Here is a 21,793-nt window from a genome sequence, read left to right as displayed (position 1 = left end):
CCGCCGAGGGAGCCATCACCGATCAGGGGAGTCGCGCACACAAGGCTGAGATCACCACCCACACCAAACGAAGAATTCAGCAGCAGTAATCTCGAAAGAATCTCGTAGGAGATCAGCTCATTTTCGCTCCGCGACATTTCGGCCAGGGGGGGTTTTGTGCGCAGAGTGCAAGCAGGTGGCAATGCTGTCACAGCGACAACGGTCGCGACCTTCTCCTCCTCCTCCTCCTCCCTCGTCGGCGATATTTATATCAAGCATCTCGCCCCCCACATTCGAGCGGCACCTGCGACTGTATGATCGCGTGCGCGACCGCGTAGCACAGACCAAAAAGAAATCTTCACCCCTGGACCTGACGGAACTCGACCATGCGCGATACACGCTCATCCCGTCCGCCATCGCGGCTCGACGGGGAGGGCTACCTTCATCTTTGTCTCCCTCCTTGACGAAGGATGACGACGACGATGATGATGTCTCGGATAAGAAGACATCTTCAACGAGGACGACGACGGCCGAGGTCCCTCCGCAGGGATCACCCCCCTACCTGACCAAGCCGGAGCTGGTCACACTCATGGACTGGAAGCTCACCCATGGAACCTTCCGGCCCAGCCTACGCGCTCTGATCGCCCAGAACGCCCCCGAGGCCGTGGAGCGGACCACCCGCGAGGGGCTGGCGCTCTGGCCGGATGTCAAGGCCAGCGTGAAGAAACTCTCCGAGCTGCGCGGCGTGGGACCCGCGACGGCGTCGTTGATCTTATCGGTCGGCGAGCCCGACGAGGCGCCGTTCTTCTCCGATGAAGTCTTCTGCTGGGCGACCGCCGAGGAGGACATGGGCGGCGTGGACTGGAGGAGGAAGATCAAGTACTCGGTTGCGGAGTACCTGGAGGTTGTGGAGGCGGTCGGGAGGATGAGGAGCAGGTTGGCGGGTGGTGGTGAGGATGGTCTCGGGAAGGAAGGGGCAGGGAAGGATGGGAGGGTATCGGCCGTGCAGTGCGAGAAGGTGGCGTATGTCCTAGGCAACGGCGGTGATCCGGAGGAGGCTGTTGAGGACGACGGGACCGGTCAGGACGACGCCGGAGTGACTGCTCCTCCGGAGTCGTTACCGGAGGACTCTTTCAAGGACGATCCTGCCGCCGCCGGGAGCAAACGGAAACGAAAAGACACAACAAAGACGACCTCAAACCCACAGGAACCTACGACCTCGACCAGGAGCAAACCAACCAGATCGAACCCCACCAGGACGAAACGACCTCGACGTTGAGAGCGAGAGCGCCTACCCTCATCGACAACGGTTCCACTTTCCTCAGCTGTATGCAGCAGCTGGAGAATCTCGCGACCAGGAACAACAACAACTATCCATACCATTCGGGCAAGCGCTGCCTACATCCCACACACGCGCGCGCGTCAGTCACATGGCGGATGAAACACCATCATCCAGCAAAAGGCGACGTCTACCGACCACCTCAGGACTATCTCCATCCTCTCAGCGGGAGGTCATCGCTCTTCCAGTACAGTACAGGTCCAGACATCCCACATGTCGCTGCAGACATCTGCAACGGGTCATGGTGAACAAGTGCTATCTTGGTCGACGACGATGACGAGGATTGAATTCTTTTTGCCCCAGGAAACTTTGTGCACGCCCATTCATGGCTGCTGACAGCTGTACGTGGTATGTCCTCCTCTGGGGCTATACCACTATCATACCTGGAACTTTTTTTTCGACGTTTTGCGATGGACCGCATCGTCGTTGACAGTACCGGAGGGGTTTCATGATGCCTTGTGGCGTCATCACCTTGGCCCTCCTCCATCGGCTTCACATATCGCCCCCGTTTTCACATCGGGACAACCACCAGGATGCCGAGTCGAACGAGAAGACGGATGAACACGTGGTTTCCTCTCGTGGCCATCCACCTAGATCTCACACAACTCGGACATTCCGACGTCGACGATCAACGTTGCGAACGGGAACCCGGTGCCGTCTCAACCGCAGCTCTCTGCAATGACCTTTGACGCGGATGTGTCTCTGCGGCTTACACGTGGTGGCTACGTCGACGGCCTTCTACGTTGAGGGGCGAGCTTCGCTGGACACGACCGGCAACGTCCCATGGGGATTTCATGTGGTTCGAACCCGTTTCGGGATCCAAGATTTGGGATGACATGGCTACACGACCTCGTGCGGACATTCGACGCTGGCCTCAACGCAGTCCGACAACTCACGACCCGGCACCAGTTTCTGCCTCGCGCCAAAAGGGACTTTCTTCCCACCGCCGCCGCAAAGCACCCAAGCAAGATCTGAAACATTCCTCTTCGACCGGACCGGTTGGTCGGACGCTCACACGAACACCCCCTTCCGTCCGGCTTTCGCTCGTTACACGCCAAAAATGCGCCGCATCCGGAACCCACGGATCGGACGTCCGAGAATACCTCCCACGCCATGCCACAATCACCAGGAAACCCGTCGTTCCCCTACGAAGAACCGGATCTGCGCCTCGCGCGCCGATTGAGGCTCGATGAGAGGCTCGATGGGAGGAAAGGAGGAGGTCACGGACGAACGACCAACAATCCATGATCGAAGTCAGTCATCTCAGCCCACACGCCGGAAATCGACAGATGAGCCATTGAGCCCGATCATATGAACGCCGTCCGGAATCACAACTACAGGGACCTTCATACTCCGAGTCCACACCGCGGACATGAACATGGAATGGACCACCGCATCCGCACGCACACCGAAATCACCGTCCTCCTATGTACTAAACTCCACACGGACACGAGAGCGACTGCGACGAGCGTTTTCCCAGCACGTTGGATACTCTCACCATCCTCCTCCTCATCATCATTATTACCCCGGACGGGGACCCAAAAGTCAATCCGAGAGAATGATTACGAAAGACTAATAAAACACAAGCGAAACTTTAATGTCATTTCACAGGACTCCGCTCGAGAGAGAGAGAGAGGTCTTCAGAGAAGCGCAAAGGTGTCTCTCTCTCTCTCCACACACACACACCGTCCATAGATTACTCAGATTGTCGCAATCTCAATCCACCCCAAAAAAGTAAGAGAAATGAAACCAAAACACAAGTTCGCCTCTTCTCTTCTCTCCCTTCCTTCCTACCGTAGTCCGGGATTTCGTCGCGCCCGCAGCCCAGCCCGGCTAGCGAGCCAGCCCTTGTTCCTCTGTCTTGCAATTTCACGGCCCCGTCGGCAAGTCTCGCTAGTCCGAAACTCTGTATGATTAATCACCTGCATGGATGGGGTCAGCTCAATTTGGGGGGAAGGCAATTTCCCGTTGCTCCCCCGGGCTGCTGCGATAGGCATGGCATGGCATGGCTTGAATGGAAGGGAAACTTTCCTGGGCTCGCCGAGATCAATTCTCCCCCCGCTCGTGCCGCTCTCTCTCTATCACAGACCACCACCCCGAGGGGATGGGGTCTCTCGGTACACTCTACCCTACTTCTGCTCACCATTGGGCTGGAGCGGTGGTTATGGCGGGTATATCACTGTGATTAGTTTTTGTTACGTGCAGGTGTTGTAGACTGTACTGCACACACTCACACACAGTGTGATTGATCGTAGAGATTATCTGATGTCACGACGATCATGATGGATAATGGCTGGTGCTGGTTGTGGTTGTCTGGTTGACTGACTGATGGATTGATTGACAGGTCCCCTGCTGTGTCGCATGTGAGACAAAAAGTAATATAATTACAATTCGTGTGTTCACGTGCGACAGTACACAGTTCCCACGTCGAATGTCACAGCGAAGCGACAAGGTGGACAAGGGCAGGCGTGTGCGCAGGACTCGGGCTCCATGCGACAGCAATCCCCTTCCGTTCACATCAACGTCTCGTGAGAAAGGTCCTTTGAACCAAGGGAAAAATCGCAGAACGATCATCATCAAGGTGGAAAACTCCCAATCCTCCTCTCCGTCAGGAAGAAAACGCTTCGCGCGCGCGCACAGGGGAGAAGCTTTGGTTTCACCCGCCCGCCCCGTTGCAGTCCCCATCGCCTTTCCCCCGGCAGCGAAGCTCGAGAGGGCTCGAGCAAGGCAGAAACTATGGATAGGGCGACGACGTGCAGGGGACCGAACAGCACACACACACACAGGGAGGCAGGCAGGCAGGCAGGTAGGCAGGGGTGTGGGTTTTTCTTTTTGACCGTTAACCAACAGGGTCGTAGGGCTGCCGACGGCCGTTTAGTTGTTTTTCCCTACGGCGAGCGCGCCGAGCAGGACGGTACTGTGCGTCGTTTGTCGCTCCATCCGTCGGGTGTGTATGTGATGAATACATCCAGTATGTGCATGCGTGATGAGCGTCCGAATTCCCACGGAGATTTCCCGGACGAAGGATTTCGCTGCTCGGATTCCTCGGACGGGCACCACCACCCTTGTCTTCTTGCCGATCGGTGGTCAGCCCATGCGATGTGCAGTATGCGCGCGCGCGTGCCCAACGGCCGAGAGGTAGATGGAATGAGCGGGCTGTACAATTTGTATAGAATGCATTATTCCTGCGTGATGAGCAGGGATCTGTGCCGGGGTAACGAATATACGACTTGTATTGTGGTGCATAAGTGCATGCGGGAATGCGAGGGATCGCATGGTCTTGGTCGTGGCGATGACGAAGATTATGATCGAGCGCCTGAGTATGATCGATAAGAAGATTCCCGCAGTGCAATATCGGTCATATTGCTATGAATTGATAAACGGCAGCGGCTGTGTGTGGTGATGCAATATATTTGACGGCATTTACATTTAGCGCATCGTGGCGTCTTGTCGAGACGCGTGATTTCAATATGGGCGAGTGGAAGAAAGCCATGTCATATACATAAATTGCAGCAGTGTGTGCTGTAGGTAGAAATACGAGATAAACACAATTGATCAAAACAATTGATATCAAAATTGACAGCTGTGTGTATTTCAATCATTCGCAAAACGAGGTATCAAAGGCATGAAAGATACAGAGAAAGAATAGACGGATTAGTGGTGCAAGCGGAGCATTCACATCGGAGGTGACGCGGGGAAGCTGGATGTGCTCGCATCGCTGGCAGTAGTAGAAACGGGATCATCTTGATCCGTGAACCAGAAATCCCCTTCGAACATGACCTTGTGGAAATTCCCGTCCAGGGCACGCATCTCATGGTCAAGCAGAACCCGCTTCAGAGGATAGGACATGTTCGGTGGCGAAGGCGACGGAGACGTTGTACTTGCAAGGGTGGACGGTCGGCTCTCTGAGCTATCGGAGACATCCTCGTCCTCGTCCTCGTCTATCTCCTGCAGCCGGGAAGCAGCGGAGATATGTTCGCTTGCGACAGACCAGGGTTGGATAGTGGCTATTGCGTGTGGCAAGGCCGCAAATTTCGAGGAAAAATAAGGCGATGAGATCCTCTTGGTCGTTTGCTGCGGATCTAGAATGGCACGCTCCAGGGTTGATCGGAGTTTGAGGAATGTAAGCACCACAGCTGTATCATAGGTAAGTGCTCTGGTTCAATGTCGCCCTACGTAGGGCTGTCTTCCGAAAGACTTGGGACGGTACATACTTTTGATGGTGGTCCATTTTGAAACCCCGAAAAAGTAGTTCGACTGGACCATTGACGAACCGAACCAGCTTTTCACGCTAGGATCGCTACTTGCTGCCATGCCGATCGCAATGCTGCACCCCACTACTGTCAGAACCATGTCAAAATGTCTCGGAATGATGAACATGAGACTCACATCCACGTGCGGAGGAAGGCTACCTTCTTCCAGATAGCCTGATGCATCATGGATATGATGGCTGAACGAAGCTGGCTCGAATATTTTGCATTGTCCTCATGCATTAATAAGCGGCGGTTCACTACCAGATCATGGAATACGCGAAATGCCAGACCAAAGGCGGTGGCTAATGAATTCCCGCTGTCATCTCCGTCGCCGACCAGTTGATTGTTCGGTTGCGTAAAGGATTCAAGGCTGTCGGTAAATTGCCGGGCGAGCTGGGCGTCAGTGGAACCGTTCGGTTGAAGACTTGCCAAGCATGCTGTTGCACTGTAGAGGACGGCAAAGAAGCCCCGCATGTCAGGCAGCTCCTCAGGCGGTGCATCATCTTGAAGCGCCGTCAGTTCGTCAACGAACAATGCTGCTAAGGGTGTGAACAAGGTCCCGGTACGTATCGCAGCCTCATGCGCCGGACCGTAGTCTTCGAACGCAGTAGCATCGATATGCAGAAGCACCTCGTCGAAGAGCACAGCATGTACCAGATCCAAGCTGCGAGGTAGTGTCAGCAAGGATCGCGACAGAACCGACGCAGGTCGTGCTTACCCTTCCAACATGATGTCCAATCCCAGTAGTTTCAACCCGCTCACACCGCCCTTCATCGCCACGAGGGTCTGCAAACCACGCAGATGAAGAGTAGCAGTGCGGCTGAGTCGTGTGAGCTACAGGGATAGTGGTCAGGATTGCTCATAGCGGTGACATGTAACGCAACCTCCTTACCTCGAAGCTGATCAGAGTGCAGATTGCCTCGATTGTGGTGTCATCAAGGAACCTGTCACTCCGATCTAGTCGCTTCCGAACTTCGCTCAGGACACGACCCTTGAAGAGCAGATCATTGCGCATGGCATTATCGGATTGCATGCCCATCGAGTCAAGGTAGCCCACGGCACAAAGACAGATCCCTGATAGGATCATTACATTCGGCACCGTGTAGAATGCTTTGCTAATAATGCCATGAGAGGCCGTCATGTCGATGTGAGGCCGTAGCCATTGCAGCTGAGTCATACACATCCTGAACATCCGTTCCAGTTGTGCCGGCGACGTGAATGGATCGTTTGTCTCGAGTCCCCATGTTGACGGACTGCGATGGACACGTCCCGCCTTGACGAGGGCTTGTCTGTGATGCAGTTGAAGTGCACGGCGTGAAGAAGCATCGGTGGCATGCTTGTTGCGATTGCCTCCATATTGGCCAGCAGACAATACGAGGTCTCCATGTCTGTCGACGTCGTCCTCATCACAGAGGTCGTCACGATGTTGTGGCAGTTGCGGCGCATGAGGCGTTGCGGGTGCACCCGTGGTGTTCGGCTTGGGCTCGTGCAGTCGTAGACGTTCTGGCAAAACAGATGACGTAACACCTGAACAATTATGAGCAGGTCGACAACACAGCGAATTCGACGATAACCTTCATCTATGTCGTATCCTACGCATGCCGTACGGTGATAATACTTGATGTCCGGGAGAAGAGATGGGAGGGGACGAGGACTTCAGGAAGTGACAGGGGAGGTGGCCCGGCGTACCTGATGTCGCTGCCGACACACGTTCTCTTTGCCGGCGTCTGGCATCTCGCTGCGCTGCCGCCCTTACTAATCTTCGAGTGTTGGGATCGCTTGCACGGAGATCCTGACTAAGATCGACGAAGAGAAGTGGATGAGGCCGCTGGACCACCATCTCCTTACGTCATCGACCGCGAGGGAGCCGGAGCAGCCTTTCAATGCGCGTTTTGGTCCTTGTACAGTAGAAGCCAGAATAAGCTCCTCAGATTCTGTGGTGCGGATGGCAGCAGCTGTTGCAGGGACACATGAAAGCAGTCCAGCTTGCAGAGAGACACCTAGGGTACTGTGGAGCAGCAACAGGTAAATGCTCTTGCGCCTGCTACTACTGCTTCAACGGGCCCGCCTTGATCGAACTGCGGCCGAAGAATGCACGCAAAAGCATCCAATACAGCGGGACCGGGCAGAATCCAGGAGGTGCTGTCCTCCAGGGCTCGGGGCGAGGAAGGCGGACGGACAGAGTTCGCTCACTGCACGAACCGTATATCACGTGATTTGCACCATTGGACATGTCTTAACCTCGGCTAAAATTTGGCATTGTTTTGACATCAGGTGATGTCTGATGACAAAGCTGATAGCCACCTGCACCTGCATGCAAGCTGGAGGTCTCGCGCCTCCTTTGCACAGTGTCTGTCGTTTTCGGGAAATATGGCGACGGGGATTCGAACATACTTTCGAGATGACGAGACATTGACGACGGCATTGACGACATTCACGATATTGCCCAGAACGACCCTTGAAAAGATGCTTCCGGCCAAGCCTCGGACAGCGGCGGGCCATTGACGGCAGGAGCCAGATCATCATCGACAATAGCACGCTTGCAAGATCATGCTTGGCGAAGCAGCGCGAAAGCAAGGACTTGCATGTCACCAAGGTCATGGCTTTTTCATACTATGCTCTGGATTCCAGCGCGGGCAGGTCGCAACATCCATTATCGTTACAGGCTCCATTTTCATGTCAGCGATGCCGTGGTCGTTGTCCTTCATCGACACAAGAAAGACCCGAAAATACTGTTTACAGCAGCGCAGCTGGTCGGTCGATCTGCTTGGCTGTGATGCAGATGCTATCGATATGATCCATGTGCCGTAACGCTCGCCGCCACGACACTGTATATGCCGCAAGCGTTTGTTTTGATACTGCTGCCAATGCTTGTCCGAGCCTCAAGAGGGCTTTGCCCCCGAAGCTTTCCTTACATGTGCTGTATACGTTTTCAAGTTTGCAGATGCGACCCAGCACTGTACTGTACAAGCAACATTCTCGCCACCGCCGCCGCCGCCTCCTCTCAACCTGCGAGGACATCATGGTCACGTCGTTGTATGGCAGTACATTGCCCGTGTGACTTGTTACTCCTCTTTTTCGCGCGCGGCTTGCCTCTGTCCTTGACGCAAAGATTGCCCCGAGGTACATTGTCGTACCATTGCCATCCGTAGGTCTGGAGTTCTAAAGGAACGTGCTCAATAAAGACTATCTCGTTGAAAGAAGGCTAGACGAAAAAGCATCGTGAGAATGCTGGAGTGAGAATGCTGGAGTATGCGTGTTGTTGCGAGACTTCCGCCCGTAGCAGAGTCGGACGGCACTCTGGTAGGATCCGAAAAATGTCTTGGCGAAGCAAACTAGGATAGAATCCTGCATGATGCAGTCGACTGGAGCAGTATAGCTTGATACGGACTTGACCGCTGCGCCGCTGGCTCGTGGTCCCCCGCAATGCGGAGGATGCTAGCGGTCGCCGATCAGGTACGAAAAGAGCACAACTTGTCGCGAAGTGGCGTCATCCTTATAATCGCAAGCAATGCAGAGTTTTAACCGCCCACGCAAGGCTCGCCCTGGCGTGTGGAATATACGGCGCCGCTCTCTGCGACTTTGCCTCTAGGCAGTGAGCGCTTCCCTAGAATTGGAATATGACAAAAGTCCGAATTCGCCGAGAAGCCTCACGATCCCAGCCACTTCTGCCCAGAATCCTGCGAGTCTAGTCTTCAACTCGGAGATATTTTGTACTCACGTGGACGAAACGGATCTGATTGACTACTCTGAGTGGCGTAAACATCCAACATGCATGAGGAGGATTTTATTGAAAAGCACTAAGCATGAAGAATTGGGACATTGTTGCGCTCACACGACCATTTGGAAGGGAATTGTCACTCCTCACAAAAAGCAGGGTCTCATCCGATCTTCAGCCAGCCACAGAGGGTTATACAAGGTGTCAAATGCAATTCGCAACGTTGAGTACCTGCAGTGTCTTCAGTATACGATGCTACGATGGATTTGCCACGAGCGAAGAGTGTCGGTGAGAACACGCAGCGCGGAAACATCAAACGTTCCCGCTGCAGAAGTTCCACAGTGCTGTTCGCATGTGTGTGCATTGAGCTCATTGACTGCTGCAAGGATTATATTCCATTGTCGTATGTATGTCCAAATTTATTGTCTTTTCACAAGCAGTCGAATATTGGTGGCGGGAGAGCGAAGGGTGCTTCGTGACGATCACATATCTTGCCAAGGGCGCGGTGCAGTACCTACTGCGCAATAAAAAGCCGAACTCAACAGGCTGATTCCCGGCACGCTCGGCGACAACCGAAAGAGCCACAATCGCTGTGATCTGCGCGCCTCCCGCCGCCTTTCTCTTGCACTTGCTTCAACGGCAGGCTCCGTTGAGGGCAGGCTCCATATTCGGCATCGGCCTCGCCATGATCAACAAGACTATGCTGTATGTACGTAACAATCGCGATGGCGGTCATGATCGCTGCGCTGTGTCCTGCTGCGTTCCAGGCAACGGGCGACGCCTCTTCCGGAGGAAATCAAATCTTCGAAACGGCGGATCTCACTGTCGATCCTCGGGCGTCACACTTGCCAGCACAACTCCGCATGCCCAACATTCATGTGTCTTTCTGAGAAGGATTCTTCCATGCAGCGAGCTGGTCGCTGTACCTTCGATACGCAGCACATTTTCGGCGAGCGAACATGAGGTCTGCTGTTCCTTTGATTATCGTATCTCGTCGCCTTGGCTACCACAATGGAGGCTGGAAACCTAAAAGTCTTGAACGAAATTTCAAAAGCGCTGTACAATTTCCACCATCATCCCCGCACATCTCAGACAACCGTCATGTTTGCAGGCGCCAAAGAATTAACTGTGATAGTGCAAAAGACATCGCCGTGTGCAAGAACAGGACTGCCCGATGGGCTGGGAAAGGATGGGGGAATGATGAGGTGGTGCCACCGATAACCACGCCAAGCCTTAATCCCGCAGACCATGCAAGCCTCAAATCTGGGGACCTCGGAATGTGTACTTCCCAGTGGGTCCATCGCATGTACGGGAACATCAGCCCTAGGGAGATGAGAAAAAGTGGTGCCGGTCTGCCTTCTCACGTGCGGGTAATTCTGCTCTCACCACCTTCTCCCCTCTTTTTGGCCCCTCGTCCCTTAACTGATTGCAGGTGGTGTCCTGCATGTTCGGCGCTATGGATCTGCGGACCTTGCATACCCGCGTGCGCAGTAGTCGCTACCACTTGTACGTCTCCTGCGCATCTGGGCTGTTTCTCCATTATTCCACCGTCATCCGACTACTGCTGCCGGAGTCTCTCACGCTGCTGCAGTATTGACTTCGACGAGCTCGTGTTCCACAGTATCCTCTCAGGCACGCCAGCCTTCCGCGTTGAGATTGAGGCATGTCAGATTTCGATCCGAGCTAACGATTCCTTTGACCTTTGCTCCTGCGTCGCTGGTGAGGCATGTGCTGGTCATGCTGCATGAGTGCTGTGACCGACGAATGCCCGACATCCGTAGGGCACTGAGGGCGTGCGTCGCACAGAGAATGATCTGGCCAATGATTGATACCCCGCAGACAACGCTCCGTGCCTGTGTTTAAACGCCCGGGTGAGAATGCGGCCGAGAGAGAGAGAGAGGTGATCTCACGGGCATTTCCCTGAGCGTTGTGAGGACGACGCATTATACCCATGACAGTGCATCTGAAGGAAACGGCGCGTGGTGACGAAGCGAAATTCCAGCGAGAACTCGACCCCCGGATCAACGGGCAGGCAGCTGGTCCCGGATTCCCGGGATCTCGATATTTCTATGTGTAGCAGATATTTTCTGATGAGACTGCAAATCTCACAGGCGGTAGCTAAATTAAGACATGTGAAATGGCAATCATTTCCTGTGGTCCGCAGGGTGTTGCTTCGTTGCGTCTCTGCGTCGGAGCACAGCAAGATCCAGCCCAGGGGCCGAAGTGGGCAGTGATGAGCACTGACGAAAGCGTGTGCAGTTGCCATGCTCATTTGGCTTAGAGGGGACCAAGCGTTTTCCCATCCGGGTTGGTTTCAGCTAGGAGGAAACACCAGGATGATCCGAGGACTCCTAGCCAATTTACTATTGATGCATCGGCTCGATCGGTCCTTGCTGGGGGACTATTATTCATCATTTCTCATCTTGAAGCACCGGCGTGCCTGCGGCAATGGGACGAAAAATAGCATGCCTCTCTTGTTTGTTTACACGACGACCACATGGGCTCTTCACAGCATCTGCTGGCGGATGGATCCTTTGTCGTCCGTGACAAGCGTGACAGGCAGGGGCATGCAAAGGACGGCCATTCGCTCCCTGGTCATTTCCTTGTGATTGTGCAGGTCTCGACTCTCACTAACAATTGTTCGTGCGTCGACATGCCTGTGCGGAGTGCATTGGGTAGTGCTTCCGATTGCATGGCCACCTCCGTGCTGAGAGTGTTGTTGGATGTGTCTTCGCCACAAACTACATCATGAATGATTCCGGACTACAGTATAGGGATACATCCACTTACGATGGGGGCGATACGCCCGTGGTTGTCAAATCGCGCCTCGCGTGCCACGACCGACAGCGATGTGCCGATGGCGATATCTACATGTCTTCGTATGTCGGATGAGGCTGTGGAAGGCTTCGTCCTAGCAGGCTGATCATGCTGTTCAGTACCTGTGTTCTGCCTGCCAACACGGCAAAAGTTGAACAGAGGAAATCACATAATTGAGCCACCAAATGCCACTGTTTCCCCACAACGGCGGGCGTGGCAGCGTTTCCGTCCTGTGGGCTGGATGTGTGGTCGACGCCATGAGCACAGCAATGTCCGACCACCCAGCGCCTTGCACAGGCCTGCAGACGCCGCAGCCGGTTTTGTGTGAAGGAGGCGGCCGGAGCAGTCTGTTCAATTCGACTATAGAACGCCTCCAATACATTGATCGAAATGACGCCGATTTGAGTGATAATGATGATGTTGATAAATGCTCATACGTCAGGGTGCAATATGGGAGTCATACGCGTGAGACAACACTGCTGCGGTCTATTGAAGTGGATCCTCGAGGCGCGATGCCATCCGCGGAAGAGGCCATGCTGCCGAAAAGCGATGATCAAGCTACTGCCACAGGTTGCAGGAGAGCGAATACAATCGCAGGTGCTCGACCTATCCAATACTGGCGACTCGGGCGATTGCGGGCATGTATCGCATACTTTCATGCTCGTGATGAGGTTGTTGTTGAGTATGCACTGCTAGGCAGCCGACATCTACCGCCTGATCGACACTGATGTGGTGGCGTATCGCGCTGATCGATGCGCAATATGTTCGGTACTTTCACTACCCATCCGTGCCATCCTCACGGTGGAGAGGCCGGGCGAGGATTCATTGATGCGGTACACGATACTTACCTGCTTGGCAGTGCTCTACGTGCGTTGTCACTCGGAGAGGGGGCGTGACTTGCTCAAGGTCGGTGCGCCTACGCTCCTGAGCTAGGACAGGATCTACACAGGTCTGGGAGGCAATGGTTGATATTAGTCGAATCTGCGGTCAATCTCCCTGCGCGAAAGGCCCCATTGGCTTCGTTGGGGCGACGAGATCAGCTGTACACATGAGCAATGCACAGTCTAACGAATCTTCGTCTCCATCATGGTAAGGAGTATATTCTGGACACACCGTTCACCGCGACATTGGAGGAGACATGAAGGTGAAGGCACCTGATCGGCGGTGCGGAGACAGAGAAATTGATAATTTTCGGCCCAATCTGGGGTTAGGGGCTCCTTCTCGCCGTGATAATTATAATTGATACCGTACTAAACTCGTGCATTGGAGTGACAGTGTATGTGTATGCGTGTGTGTGTGTGCGTGCGAGAGGGAGAGAGTCGCCAGCAGTGTTTGTGTATGAGTGTGGTTACTGTGGTGTGGTTACTATGGTGTGGACAATTTCCTCTGCCGCAGGGGGCCGTCGCAACACTTCGGCTGGACAATTTTCGGTCTGCTCCATGAGGCAAAGCGTGCTGCTCAATCGTGTGCGCCTCCCGGGCAAGCCACGAACCCGCAGTCACTACGACCCACCACACCTGACATTCGCCCATACTGTAGCCATGTGGGTTTTCGGAAATGTCTGCCACCACCACCATCACCATGGCTAACATCACTCGATGAGCCATCCATAATTTCCCGTATTCACGAGATCGGACAAGACCTGCCCGGAAATGGATGAAGACCCACTGCGGTCTGCGGACAAGATCAGGCGAGGAGCTGCTTAGAGGGAACTCTCCTGTGGAATCGTCCCTGCCAGAGAACATGTACTGCCCGTCATGTTGGTGACAGCATGGGCGGGATTCCTAATAACAAGACCGCTACCATCGCTGGAACTGGGAATCGGTGCCGCGGCTCGGCGTCGGTGCTCGCCAGAGAAGAATCTTCGTCGAAACACCGTCTAATTGTAGAATGAGGGAGAGAGATGGAGATGTGTGTGTGTGTGTGTGTGCGTGTGTGTGGACACGGCCTGGATGTACCAATTGCCCCGACGTGCACTCACAAGAAGATGACCTGACAGCCACGATGACGGCCGTTACGAGGAGAGCGCGAGTGGTCAGGGATGGCCACCTTGGCCATGGAGATTTGGCGCAAGCTGCAAAATGCAGTACGCTCTTTAAGCTTTGCGCTACTAACCAAAAGACTACCCGTTTGGGCTTGAAGGAAAGTGTAAATCCATGCTATCACATTCTACCTCCATGACCTGGACTTCGAGCGTTACTCGGACTCTGAACAGGGATCTTCCGACAAGGCGCTCCTCACGATTCAAAAGATTATAAGAGTTCACATCTTCGCTCTCCAAGAACATTCTTTTCTACTCATCCTCGCATACAAGCTCTTCGCTCATTCTTACTTTCGGGTTCTCAGGCAACATCTTATATTCTTCATCTTCTACTACTACCTTCACTTCTAATCTCCCCTTCTACCCACAAGCCAACCCATAAAGAAAGTCAAGATGCGTGTCTCTGCCATTGCAATGCTTGCGGCTGTTGCCGTCGCCGCCCCCGTTGCGGACTACAAGCACAAGGACACCCTCAGCGTTGACGCCGCGGCCAAGGTCGCTGCCGCCCTCAAGCTCAACGCCCGCAGCTACGAGAGCTACTCCGACGAGGACCTCCTCAAGCTCACTGCTCTCCTCAAGGCTGGCCTCAAGGTCAACGCCCGTGACGCTGCCTACTCCAACAAGGACCTCCTCAAAATCAACGCCCTGTTGAAGGCCAACGCCAAGGTCAACGTTCGTGGCAACTACGGCAACCCATCATACGGCTACGGCTCCAAGTCCGGCGGCCTCATCAAGGGCGGCCTCGTCGCGAACCTCGGCCTCACCCTCGGTGCCGTTGTCGACAGCGTCCTCCACCTCGGTGCTGAGGTCCTCGCCGACCTCGGCCTCACCGTCAAGGCTCTCCTCGACCTCGATGCCAAGCTCAAGGCCGACCTCGAGGTCTCCCTGGATGCTCTCCTCGACATCTCCGCTGACCTCGCCCTCAAGGCCGGCGCCTCCCTCGCGGCCCTCCTCGACCTGAACGCCAAGATCGCTGTTCAGCTCGGCCTCGACGTTGACGCTCTCCTCAAGCTCAACCTTTCCCTCATCGCCAAGCTCGGCTTGAACCTCGATGCCCTCCTCGACCTCGACCTCTCCATCAAGGCCAACGTTGACGCCGATGTCTCCGTCTACGCCAAGCTTGCTGCTACCCTTGATGCCCAGGCCAAGGTTGCCGCTGACCTTGCCGCCAGCGCTTCCGCTGACGTCGACCTTGCCGCCAAGGCCAAGGTTGCCGCCGACCTCGCCGTCAAGGCCAAGCTGGTCGCCGACCTCAGCCTCAAGGCCCAGGTTGCCCTCGGTCTCTCCCTCGGTGCTAAGGCCAACGCCGACCTTGCCGCCAAGCTCAACGTCTCCCTCGACCTCTGCCTCAAGGCCAAGTTGGAGCTGAACGCTGCCCTCAAGGCCAAGATCGCCGCCGACCTCGCCGCTAAGGTCAAGGCTGACGCCGATGTTGCCGCCAAGACCAACATCTCTGCCGACCTCGCTGTCAAGGCCAAGGCTGCCCTCGACCTGTCCGTTGCCGCCTCCGCTGACCTCGACCTTGCTGCTAAGGCCAAGGTTGCCGCTGACCTCGCCGCCAAGGCCAAGCTCGACCTCGATGCCGCTGTCAAGGTCCAGCTCGCCCTCGCTGCCGTTGTCAAGGCCAACCTTGACTTGAACGTCTCCCTCAACGCCAACGCTGACATCACCCTCGGTGCCGGCGAGTCTGTCCCCTACGGCTACCAGTACAAGAACGGCGCCCTCATCGATGTCAACGCCAGCGTTGAGGTCAAGATCGCCCTTCTCCACATCATCAGCATCTGCCTCGACCTCGACGTCGATGTCGATGTCAACGCCGCCCTCACCGGCGAGGCCGCCAAGATCAAGGCTTTCCTCAACGCCCGCCTCTCTGCCCAGGCCAAGCTTGCCCTCCACGCCTCCTTGAGCGCCGACGTCAGCGCCGCCGTCAAGGCCTCCGCCAACGTCAAGAGCACCATCTCCGCCGATGCCCTCGCCAAGCTCGGCCTCAAGGTCAACGCCCGTGACTACTACGGTCACTCCAGCGGCAGCCTCATCGACGCTGACGTTCTCGCCAAGCTCGGCCTCAAGGTCAACGCCCGTGACTACTACAGCTCCTCCAACGGCGACCTCATTGACGCTGACGTCCTTGCCAAGCTCGGCCTCACCGTCGAGGACCTCCTCAACCTGAAGGCCCTCGTCAAGGTCAACGCCAACGTTGCCCGCGACTACTACGGCTCATCCAACGGTGACCTCATCGACGCCGACGTCCTTGCCAAGCTCGGCCTCACCGTCGAGGACCTCCTCAACCTGAAGGCCCTCGTCAAGGTCAACGCCAACGTTGCCCGCGACTACTACGGCTCATCCAACGGTGACCTTCTCGACCTTGACGTTCTTGCCAAGCTCGGCCTCACCGTCGAGGACCTCCTCAACCTGAAGGCCCTCGTCAAGGCCAACGCCAACGTCGCTCGCTCCTACTACGGATCATACGAGGACGACTCTCTCCTTGACCTCGACCTCAAGGCCCTCCTCAACGCCGATGTCAACCTTTAAATGTTTCAACACATCTGAGTTCCATCAGTGTCTTTGTCATGATCATTTATGAGGATGCTTCGCTGGTACGGTGCATTAGAGTCACTCATTTCCTTTACGTCTAACCCGACATTGGTCTGTTCCGACCAACTTGTTCCATGCATTTGTCATTTTAGCTTTTGAGCGTTCTTTGTTTCTACCTACGACCCAAAGGTCTTTTTCACGAACGGCTTGCCGATCCATCTTTTTCTCGGAAGATCTCGACTGCCTGCATCGGCGTTGAGTGATGGGAGGAATGATACCAAAACTTATTTACTATGGGAGATAATAACAAAAATCGAATATTGTTCAAAATAAAACTCTTCGCTTCTTCAATGTGTTTCTTCCCACGACCCCTTCACACTTCGCACTGCACTGGGAAGCGAATTAACTTGTCTTCGACAACAATTGCTCTCGCCTACCATCCACGTGCCATCGCTCACTCCTGGCTTCTCAACCCTTCCCCTCAAATGGGAAATTGCAATTCGTGGCTGAACAAACTAGCGTCAACGTTCGCCCTGCCCGTCGTTTCGACCCTTCTGTGCCTCTCCCACCAGCTCGGCACACGCATTGACTCATGAGTGCTCGCAAATTTGGAATCGTACGGCCATGCTTTCCGTACGAGCACAGCCCTTTCACCATGAGCAGGTTTCCTTGCGAACCATGATCCACCAGAGAAGCTAGTGACCAACAAATCCCCTCGAAACTTGCCGGCCCGACCTCGAGGTGGAAACAGTCTCCCTTGCCTTGCGGCCCGCATTGGCATAGCCCTCGGACACACAGGCAACACTTTCACAGCGTTTCCTTGGGAGTAATTCACGCAGCAGTACTCCATCTTGATCCAGGAAATGAATCATTACGTACGAAGAATTTCAGATTTGGCTCGCGGATTGCTCATCCAGCACGCAGTTAAACCCTCGAGGCCGGACAGCCGAGTACGTTGGGTGATCTCAATCTTGTAGTCTACTCATTGCGATCGTGTACATGCACTGATGTGTAATGCCCGGACCTCTGATTCTGCGCAGAGTCGAACGTTCATCGATTTTTGTTTCTATCTGCTCTGCGGTTCATCTCCCTTTCGAGGGTTACATCGAGTCAGATCTCGACTGACGGGATCATCAACCCCGAACCCTACCGATGTCAACCAACCCTAGGCATGCCTCCACTGGCGACTTGAGCATCGAGTAGCAAAGTCCTCTGAGAGATGCCATAATTTCACATCTGCAATTTATGTTCTGCGAGCAGAGGATAACTCACTGAAGGCAGTGGCGATTATTTGTAGAACAGAACTCGGTAGAGGTTTCGAGCGAATGCATCAAAACGAGGGCCAGAAATGTGCTTGGTGCAAATAGAGGAAACCACCTGGTGGACTCGTCATGTCGTCTTCAAATGACTTATGAGACATGACCACAAGAAGAATGGAGAGGAAAGTGGAACAGACGACGCGTGTCCCTTTTTAAAAGAAAAGAATCGTGTTGTTTCGTGATGCTATTTATTTCGTGTACTCATCATGTGTTGATGTCCCTTCACCACAGTCTCGTCCCGATCTGAAGTATCCTTCCCGCTGACCTTCCATCTTCTCCACGATCACCCCTCTCCTGAAAATACATTCTCTCACTATATCACCACTTCCCTCTAGCTGACATAGGCATTTCCGACCAAAGCCCCGAAACCTTTACCTTTACCCTTCCTCATCGCCCGCATCTCCGCCCACAATGCCGGGTTCACGCCACGACTGCGTAAGCGTGCGGCCTCGGCTTCAGTGAGGAGAGTACTGTAATCGAAAGTTGAGGCTATGAAGGGTTTCTTACTTGACTTGGGTTGTCGTTGGGAGGAGGATTGTGGCTGGGTAAGTTTCTTCTGGATCTTCTTCACGGGTGAAGGACTTTCGACCGAGAGGTTGAGAGGGGGTAGATGGGGAGCTTGAGAACTCGGGGGCGTCGAGGCCGGTGGGACGAGGTGAATGATAGTTCTGGACTGTGTGCGTAGGGGAGACTGTGTTGGTGAGGGAGGTGGGGCGACCGGGGAGGTCGAAGACGCTGTGGTGACGACCGATCGAGGCGATTTGTCGTTCTTGCTTGAATCATGCGTCTTGGGCTCTTTATGGCCAGTTATCATATTGCTGAAGCTGCGACGACGAGTGCTACTTCGGCTCTGGTCTTCGGATTTTGCTTCGTTTCTCCTGATTTGCCCTCTCTCTACAACATCGCCGCTGCTGGTACGGATGGTGACTACACGACGACCGCCGTTTGAGGAGCGATCATTGGAGCCAGGCTGCGTGCCGTAGAACCCGTAGAACTCGCTTCTGTCAAAGTCGCCTCCGTTGCGCTGGTCCTCATTGCTTATGACAGTCCCGCTATTGTGGGCATGGCTGGTGGGGACATCGCCGCCTTCGCCGCCTTCCTCGACGATTGTGCTCGGAGCGGATGATGCTGTTGTATCAGTCGAGGTATTTGATGATGTCGAGTGGGAGTGACGACCGTGTCGATAAATAGAATAGAAGGAGGAGTAAGTATCATGCGAAGATGCTAGTGATATAGGAGAGGACTCTGTCAATGAGTTTGAAGTGTTCGTCACTGACCCTACGAGGCCGGTGTTGATTCGAGTCTTGCTCAAGTTCAAATCCGACTCCTCAGACTTTGATGCGGTTGATCTGTAAATATTCCCGTCGGCATCCCGCGATGGCTTGAGGATGCCTCTGAGCGGTTCCTGATTGCGACGACGTTGCGTTTCGAGGTCGGATGTATGTCGTCGATGTTGGAGACCCGGATGTGTTGTATGGGGATGAGAAAGTTGCAAATGTAAGCGCGAAGGGGAGTCGAATTCCCGAGAATCCGACCACTCCACTCTGCGATATGCAGGATGTATGCCAGTACGATTCTTGCTGCTTGTCCTCGGTGGCGGCGTCGGCTGTTCGGAAATGTTGAAGATTTTGCCCCTGCTTTGGGCACTGCATATCAGGCTGATATCGCTGTTGCTCCGGCCGCGGCTAGAATGTACGCTGAGTGGAGGTCTGGTCGCCGATTTGCGATCATCGCTGGTATCCTGGAGTGTTGATTGTAAGGATGATGTCGAAGCAGCAGTGGGAGTCGCATTGCTCTGACGAATGGTGTTCATGCTGTCACAGCTACTGCTGCCGCTGCCGTTCCTGCAATTGACTAATGATGGGCGACCGTGATTTGTGACGGTGTATGTAGCCGGTGCCGGAAAGCTATCGATGTCGCGAAGGTACTCATCCTGGGCTGGTGATGCGATTTCTTCACTACGATCATCGCTGTTGCACACAGCCTGGTCAATAGGGCGGAAATGGCTAGTGGTGGTGATAGGGGAGGAAGATCTTGAAGCCTCGGTGGGTGGCGCAATGATAGACGTGGTTGAGATGAATGTCACGATGGGAGTGCCCTCGATAGTTCTCGCAGTACAGCGGGTATTCACAGTGACTCGAGGCTTCTGAACCTGATGAAGGGACGTGGCTGATGACTCGCCGTTGCTTTGATTGGAATCCAACAACCCAAAGTCGATCGAGAATTGCGGCTCGATTGGCCACGGGGGATCGTCTCCTACTTTTTCTTTGCGAGACAGCTTATGATTGTCCAATTCCAAGCACTGCTGTGTGTATGGCGGTATGCCATCAACGACCGTGATATCGCTAACACGAATGTGTGTGGGAGAGCATGGTCGAGGACGGGAGAAATGAGGGGTTGGCGTTTGTCGAAGCGGAGAGTTGTGATGATTCGTGCTACCTGCCATGTTTGAAAGGGTTGCGAATGCTATATGTTGCAGCAATGTGGCGCGTCTGCTACTCACGATCGCGTGAGGTGGACACCTGTCACGGCCTTGTCATCTTTCCCTGAGGCCTGGAGACTGGACGAATGCAGATAGATAAAGCGGCTGGCCGTGAAATGTTCTAAGTAGAGATGGAGGACGCAAGACAGAAACATGCGAATATCTGCTAGACTGAAAGGAAACACTGCTTCCTGGATACTGACCCGGAGGCATTCATCCTTTATCGCGTATCTGCCCTGCCACCGTCGATCTTGGCCGACACGATACTGCGGATGCCATCACCCATCGGCATCTGAGCATCCCAGCCGAACCGATGCATCAAGTCAGGTATGGAAGTTGGGGACGAAAGTCATCAAAATGGTCGTCCCAGGTAGGATCCCGGCAGGGAGCTTCGCGTATGCGTCCGTTTATGTCATGATGTTTAGACTTGGACGTCTTCGTCTATGCTTCCGATGCTGCCAGCACGTCAACAAGCGGTAGTGTGAGATTCCGTAGAAGCCGTACCGCATCTCGAGTGAGTGGAGTTGTATCGCGGAAGCGAAGAAGAGTCCCTGCATCATTCCATGCATTTGCTAGTCTACTTGTCTGGTACATTCTTGCAGCTCGAAGTGATGCAGCTTCATGCCTGCAAGACGACTAGGGTTGCTTCGGCATCCGCGAGGTTCAGCTTGACGAGGTTTGCGGCTCAAGGATTAGTCTTTGATCTTGTTGATGATTTCTATTGGTGTACGTTATCGGAGATATAGATGAGATGTCATCCTAATTCTTTGGATGGGGCCTTGCTTGACCCTCGATGCACTACCACGTAACGTTTAGTTCGGAACAAGTCTTCCGAGGCTCCGGCACCGGTACACATCGTCATTCTGTGTCATTGGGGCATAAGTGCCATCCCGAGCATGAGAGGTTGACCCATCTGCCCACCAATGCAGTGCAATTGCAGCTGGACAGAACAGAAGAGATCTGCTAGAGATGGCGCACTCGAGCAACAGTCACGTGACACGCTGCGATAAGCCGCCTGGAGCAACCAAACCTACCTAGGTAGATACACGTATTCGTTAGGGTTGCTATATGGTGATATCAAGGAGCACGTTTGGAAAGCGAAGGTTTCGTGATCCTGACGAGCTGCCCCCTCCCTTTTAGTTGGGCGAATACGCAACAGATTGTCTGTCAGCGATAATCTTTTTGGCCATGATAAAGAATGCATAACTTTTGATGCCTCCCCATTTCTGGAGGAAGCCGATAAAGACTGCCCAGGTGCCTTCGTACCAAGCGTCGTTCGAGTCGAAGCTAACCACACTCTCCTCGTCGCT

At 54.3% G+C, this 21,793-nt stretch overlaps 9 protein-coding genes across 9 annotated transcripts; 7 read left to right on the top strand and 2 right to left on the bottom strand.

Moving 5' to 3' along the window:
* Positions 1-529: 529 nt before the first annotated feature.
* On the top strand, positions 530-1,024 carry K489DRAFT_290052 (uncharacterized protein; the record flags this gene model as incomplete). The annotated part of the gene is made up of 1 exon (XM_033600165.1): positions 530-1,024. A coding segment is annotated over one exon (495 nt), but the record flags the coding sequence as incomplete, so codon positions are not given.
* A 935-nt stretch (positions 1,025-1,959) lies between these two features.
* On the top strand, positions 1,960-2,601 carry K489DRAFT_51100 (uncharacterized protein). Its single transcript, XM_033608682.1, has one exon. It carries the CDS (start codon positions 2,113-2,115, stop codon positions 2,509-2,511), a length of 399 nt encoding a protein of 132 aa, XP_033457274.1. The 5' UTR covers positions 1,960-2,112; the 3' UTR covers positions 2,512-2,601.
* A 1,148-nt stretch (positions 2,602-3,749) lies between these two features.
* Positions 3,750-4,677, top strand: K489DRAFT_403579 (uncharacterized protein; the record flags this gene model as incomplete). Its single annotated transcript, XM_033607094.1, has 2 exons — positions 3,750-4,124; positions 4,169-4,677. The coding sequence occupies 2 exons, from the start codon at positions 3,750-3,752 to the stop codon at positions 4,649-4,651; spliced, it is 858 nt and encodes a 285-aa protein (XP_033457273.1). The 3' UTR covers positions 4,652-4,677.
* Positions 4,678-4,839: 162 nt separating this feature from the next.
* On the bottom strand, positions 4,840-7,703 carry K489DRAFT_383012 (uncharacterized protein). Its single transcript, XM_033605502.1, has 6 exons — positions 7,261-7,703; positions 6,464-7,098; positions 6,290-6,405; positions 5,708-6,235; positions 5,533-5,645; positions 4,840-5,454 (listed from the first exon to the last, which is right to left on the bottom strand). The coding sequence occupies exons 1-6, from the start codon at positions 7,409-7,411 to the stop codon at positions 4,994-4,996; spliced, it is 2,004 nt and encodes a 667-aa protein (XP_033457272.1). The 5' UTR covers positions 7,412-7,703; the 3' UTR covers positions 4,840-4,993.
* A 65-nt stretch (positions 7,704-7,768) lies between these two features.
* Positions 7,769-8,789, top strand: K489DRAFT_383011 (uncharacterized protein). Its single transcript, XM_033605501.1, has one exon. It carries the CDS (start codon positions 8,122-8,124, stop codon positions 8,380-8,382), a length of 261 nt encoding a protein of 86 aa, XP_033457271.1. The 5' UTR covers positions 7,769-8,121; the 3' UTR covers positions 8,383-8,789.
* Positions 8,790-9,801: 1,012 nt separating this feature from the next.
* K489DRAFT_383009 (uncharacterized protein) lies at positions 9,802-11,239 on the top strand. Its single transcript, XM_033605500.1, has one exon. The coding sequence runs from the start codon at positions 10,249-10,251 to the stop codon at positions 11,035-11,037; it is 789 nt and encodes a 262-aa protein (XP_033457270.1). The 5' UTR covers positions 9,802-10,248; the 3' UTR covers positions 11,038-11,239.
* Positions 11,240-12,291: 1,052 nt separating this feature from the next.
* On the top strand, positions 12,292-12,834 carry K489DRAFT_372752 (uncharacterized protein; the record flags this gene model as incomplete). The annotated part of the gene is made up of 1 exon (XM_033603360.1): positions 12,292-12,834. One exon carries the CDS (start codon positions 12,292-12,294, stop codon positions 12,832-12,834), a length of 543 nt encoding a protein of 180 aa, XP_033457269.1.
* A 1,580-nt stretch (positions 12,835-14,414) lies between these two features.
* K489DRAFT_50745 (uncharacterized protein) lies at positions 14,415-16,973 on the top strand. The gene is made up of 2 exons (XM_033608680.1): positions 14,415-16,583; positions 16,664-16,973. Exons 1-2 carry the CDS (start codon positions 14,541-14,543, stop codon positions 16,781-16,783), a joined length of 2,163 nt encoding a protein of 720 aa, XP_033457268.1. The 5' UTR covers positions 14,415-14,540; the 3' UTR covers positions 16,784-16,973.
* Positions 16,974-18,332: 1,359 nt separating this feature from the next.
* Positions 18,333-20,447, bottom strand: K489DRAFT_412215 (uncharacterized protein; the record flags this gene model as incomplete). The annotated part of the gene is made up of 1 exon (XM_033607903.1): positions 18,333-20,447. The coding sequence occupies one exon, from the start codon at positions 20,445-20,447 to the stop codon at positions 18,333-18,335; it is 2,115 nt and encodes a 704-aa protein (XP_033457267.1).
* Between the last annotated feature and the right edge of the window lie 1,346 nt (positions 20,448-21,793).

Source organism: Dissoconium aciculare, assembly GCF_010015565.1.
Source record: "Dissoconium aciculare CBS 342.82 unplaced genomic scaffold K489scaffold_11, whole genome shotgun sequence".
Taxonomy (NCBI): Eukaryota; Fungi; Ascomycota; class Dothideomycetes; order Mycosphaerellales; family Dissoconiaceae; genus Dissoconium; species Dissoconium aciculare.
Note: the sequence above shows the minus strand (reverse complement) of the source record. Positions and strands in the feature narration are given on the sequence as shown.